Source organism: Panthera leo, chromosome B4 (genome assembly GCF_018350215.1).
Source record: "Panthera leo isolate Ple1 chromosome B4, P.leo_Ple1_pat1.1, whole genome shotgun sequence".
Taxonomy (NCBI): domain Eukaryota; kingdom Metazoa; phylum Chordata; class Mammalia; order Carnivora; family Felidae; genus Panthera; species Panthera leo.
Window position 1 is genome coordinate 1713530 of NC_056685.1, and position 3965 is coordinate 1717494.

The 3965-nt window shown below is 54.9% G+C and overlaps 1 protein-coding gene across 1 annotated transcript; it reads left to right on the forward strand.

The window, feature by feature from the left end:
* The first annotated feature begins 603 nt into the window (after nucleotides 1-603).
* On the forward strand, nucleotides 604-1398 carry LOC122224006 (proline-rich protein 2-like). Its single transcript, XM_042945207.1, has one exon. The coding sequence runs from the start codon at nucleotides 604-606 to the stop codon at nucleotides 1396-1398; it is 795 nt and encodes a 264-aa protein (XP_042801141.1).
* Nucleotides 1399-3965: the final 2567 nt, after the last annotated feature.

The following is a 3965-nucleotide window of genomic DNA, read 5'->3' on the forward strand; positions in this document are numbered from 1 at the left end:
CACTGGTTTCTGCTGTCCTCGTGGCTCTTATGTTAGGAGCGCCCATCGTTTACGCTCGGAGGGACGGTCTCCTGTGCCTGGGGCACGTTTCTAGCATCTGTTCGGTCGGACACACACCTCCTGTGACCCTCCGGCCTCGAACACCGGCTTCCCGGCTGTGTTCCAGGCCCCCTGCCCACCGTCTTCGTGGCCGTCCACCGAGCCACTGTGACAAGGAGACACGGAAGGCAGAGGGCCTGTCACGCGCTGTGACCCAGACAGTCCGGTAAAGCATCTTGTTGTGAGAGGACGTGGAATTAACCACAAAATGAAATCGGGTTGCCTGGGGATTTCGCAGTCGCATGGGTTGTTACCCTGAGCACACGAAGTACGGATTTTCTTAAAATACGCCCACCCCAAACTCATGATCTGCCTGTGCCTACCGCCAGCCCCATGTGCACGCTGTGCACGGCCCTGCTCAGGGCCTCCTGACCCCACGTCCACAGTTCCTTCCCTTTTATTTCGTGGGCGTGTGGCACGTGGTCACTTTCTGCACGGTAGGGTGGATTCAGGACCCCTTTCTTCGTTACCGCCTTCTGGGGGCCAGCCAGCAATCGTGAATCCATGCGGACAGCAGGCGTGTCTGTGCTGTCTCTTCGCTGGCATCCAGGACCCGGCACCCGGCACCCACAGGAGGACCCAGCACCTGGCACCCACAGGAGGGCCCAGCACCCGGCACCCAGCGCCCGGCACCCACAGGAGGACCCGGCGCCTGGCACCCACAGGAGGACCCAGCACCTGGCACCGAGCCCCCGGCACCCAGCACCCGGCACCCACAGGAGGACCCAGCACCTGGCACCCACAGGGGGACCCAGCACCTGGCACCCAGTCCCCAGCACCCGGCACCCACAGGAGGACCCGGCACCCAGCCCCCGGCACCCACAGGAGGACCCAACACCTGGCACCCACAGGAGGACCCGGCACCTGGCACCCACAGGAGGACCCAGCACCTGGCACCGAGCCCCCGGCACCCAGCACCCGGCACCCACAGGAGGACCCAACACCTGGCACCCACAGGGGGACCCAGCACCTGGCACCCAGTCCCCAGCACCCGGCACCCACAGGAGGACCTGGCACCCAGCCCCCGGCACCCACAGGAGGACCCAACACCTGGCACCCACAGGAGGACCCAGCACCTGGCACCCAGCCCCCAGCACCCAGCACCCGGCACCCACAGGAGGACCCGGCACCCAGCCCCTGGCACCCACAGGAGGACCCAACACCTGGCACCCACAGGAGGGCCCAGCACCTGGCACCCAGCCCCCGGCACCCACAGGAGGACCCGGCACCCAACACCCATCCCCCGGCACCCACAGGAGGACCCAACACCTGGCACCCACAGGAGGGCCCGGCACCTGACACCCAGCCCCCGGCACCCACAGGAGGACCCGGCACCTGGCACCCAGCACCCAGCACAGGACCCGGGCATCATGGAGGTCCACACCCAGGCTCGCCGCATTGCACGCTACCACGGGAGGCGGGGGTTTGCACTTGCTTACACGTACACACCACGAAATTAGATTCGTAGAAAAGTAAAAAATGCAGAAGGTTGAGTTTTTAGCTGTGAAGAATAAATTTATTTTCTACCCTAAGTGTTTGATATACTTGGGTGACGTTCTCTGCTGATGGGCCTCAGCCGTGCTCTGAGTCCCTGTAAGACTCCAGGATGTGGTGATCATGGGCGGTGGCAGTTGGTTCTGTGGGTGCTGGTGGTAGATGTTCCTTTCCAGTACATTAAAAAAAATATCCTTCTGGTACCAGGAGATCAGTAGTGTCCCTGTTAGAAAAAAGAAGGGCGGGTTTACTGGTAAGAGAGCTACCCTCGCCCCACAACAAAAATAACGTCTTGGCTGATACCTAAACCACATTTCTGTTCTTTTAGCTGGTTAATCCTGAGAGAGTTTTCTGTGTCCCTCCTGACCTGGGAAAGGTCCTTCCCTGGATGGAGGCAGAGATCAGCATGGGTTAGGAGGAGGAGACACGTGGAGGCTGAGAACAGAACGGATCCCAAAGCCAAAGCAAAGATTTTGCAGCAAAATTGAGTTGTTTCGTGTTCGAGTTTTTTCCACTTGTTATTGTAAACGGAGCGCGTTTGCAGCACCGTGGATGAAAAATGTCATTAAATAATTCTTTCTTAAGCGCCTACTGTGTGCGATGCTCTGTGAACTGTCAATTGCAGTATAATTTATAAGCAAATACACACTCACAGACCTCTGCCTGGGAGCTGGGGAGCCTTTTGATCCGATAAGGTGGGAAGGGGTGGCAGAGGACCATCTCCAAACCATGGATCGTGTAATTAGTGTAAAGCTTTTCTCCGCGCTGAGAAGTAATTGTTGGCAGGTGCACGTATCAAACCGATGCCAAAATGCATAGCGTTTGAAGAATTATTATTCTTGTTATCACGACTCCCCTCAGTAATTCCAACTGTCGGATTTTGCTGAGTGATCATATAAAAATAGGTAATGATATAGACTGGTGTTGGATTGTGTCGCTGGGTAATTGCATTGTCACATGAAACCGTTACAAACACGGAGTTATTATTTGCACATCTTCTTGGACACAAAGAAGATGAGCCCATCGCAGAGTCTGGACCAAGACAGGCTGTTACCCACACGGGCTGGGTCCCTGTCATATACTAAGGGGTGTCACGGGTGAGCTGACATTGTGTTCGTCTAGGGACAGGCACACCTTCACACAGTGCCAACCGACCGGGGCTTAACGATCTCTCAAACCTCATAATAGAGCGAAGTTTTCTTCTACAGGATGAAAAAGACATTCCAACGTATAACTTAAGGAAAACCGAAGGTCGTGTTTACATTAAAGAGATTTTTTTTCTTTTTTTTTTTTTAATTTTTTTTTTAACATTTATTTATTTTTGAGACAGAGAGAGACAGAGCATGAACAGGGGAGGGGCAGAGAGAGAGGGAGACACAGAATCGGAAGCAGACTCCAAGCTCTGAGCCGTCAGCCCAGAGCCCGGCGCGGGGCTTGAACTCACGGACCGCGAGATCATGACCTGAGCTGAAGTCGGACGCTTAACCGACTGAGCCACCCAGGTGCCCCAAGAGATTCTTTTTTCTACTCAAGTTGCATTTCATAGGCCGTAAGGAGATTGAACTTTATTGAACCTGAGCAGTCTCATATAAAAATGAGACTTATTTATTCAAAATATTTATTAGTAATGGCAGAAATGTGGGGTGCCTGGGTGGCTCAGTCAGTTGAGTGTCTGCCTCTCAATTTCACCTCAGATCATGATCCCCGGGTTGTGGGTTCGAGCCCTGTGTCTGCTTGTGCGCTAAGCATGGAGCCTGTTTGGGATTCTCTGTCTCTCCTCCTCTGTCTGCCCCTCCCTCAATCACTTGTGCGCGCTCTCTCTCTCTCTCTCTCTCTCTCTCTCTCAAACAAAAATTTTTTAAATGACAGAAATGTAAGTGGGGTGCTCTACGTACAGAAATGTTTTGTTAAGAACTGTTAAGACCTGCATACTTTTCTCTGACTTGTTTCTGCGTAGTTTCTTCCTGAAACCTCTCCAACACCGTGTGAGCGTCTGGGTGTGCGACGGGCAGAATATTTGTCAGTGACCTTGGCCGCTGAGAATCCCTGCAGAGCCGGGAGCCGTGACCTTGACCTCTAAGAGTCCCTGCAGAGCCGGGAGCCGTGAGGACTGGAAGAGGTTTCTGCTTGACTCTCCGGGTGCCTGGAGTGGACTTCTGTGCCTGGTGGACGAGACCCCACTGGTACAACGGGGCTGGGCCAGAAGTCACTCGCACCATTTCCGTCAAATCATGATCGGCAAAAGACTCAGTTGCAGCTCTGGTTGTTACTGATGTGGAACAGACGGCCCCAGAGCTTGCCGACTGAATGAAGCACGCTCACAGAGCCCGCCCCTTCTGTGGGAGATGCCCAGTGTTGGCGATGACCGGCCT

Excerpts from the sequence above, each read along its gene's own strand:
- LOC122224006 (XM_042945207.1), top strand. The coding sequence starts at position 604 with ATGCGGACAGCAGGCGTGTCTGTGCTGTCTCTTCGCTGGCATCCAGGA.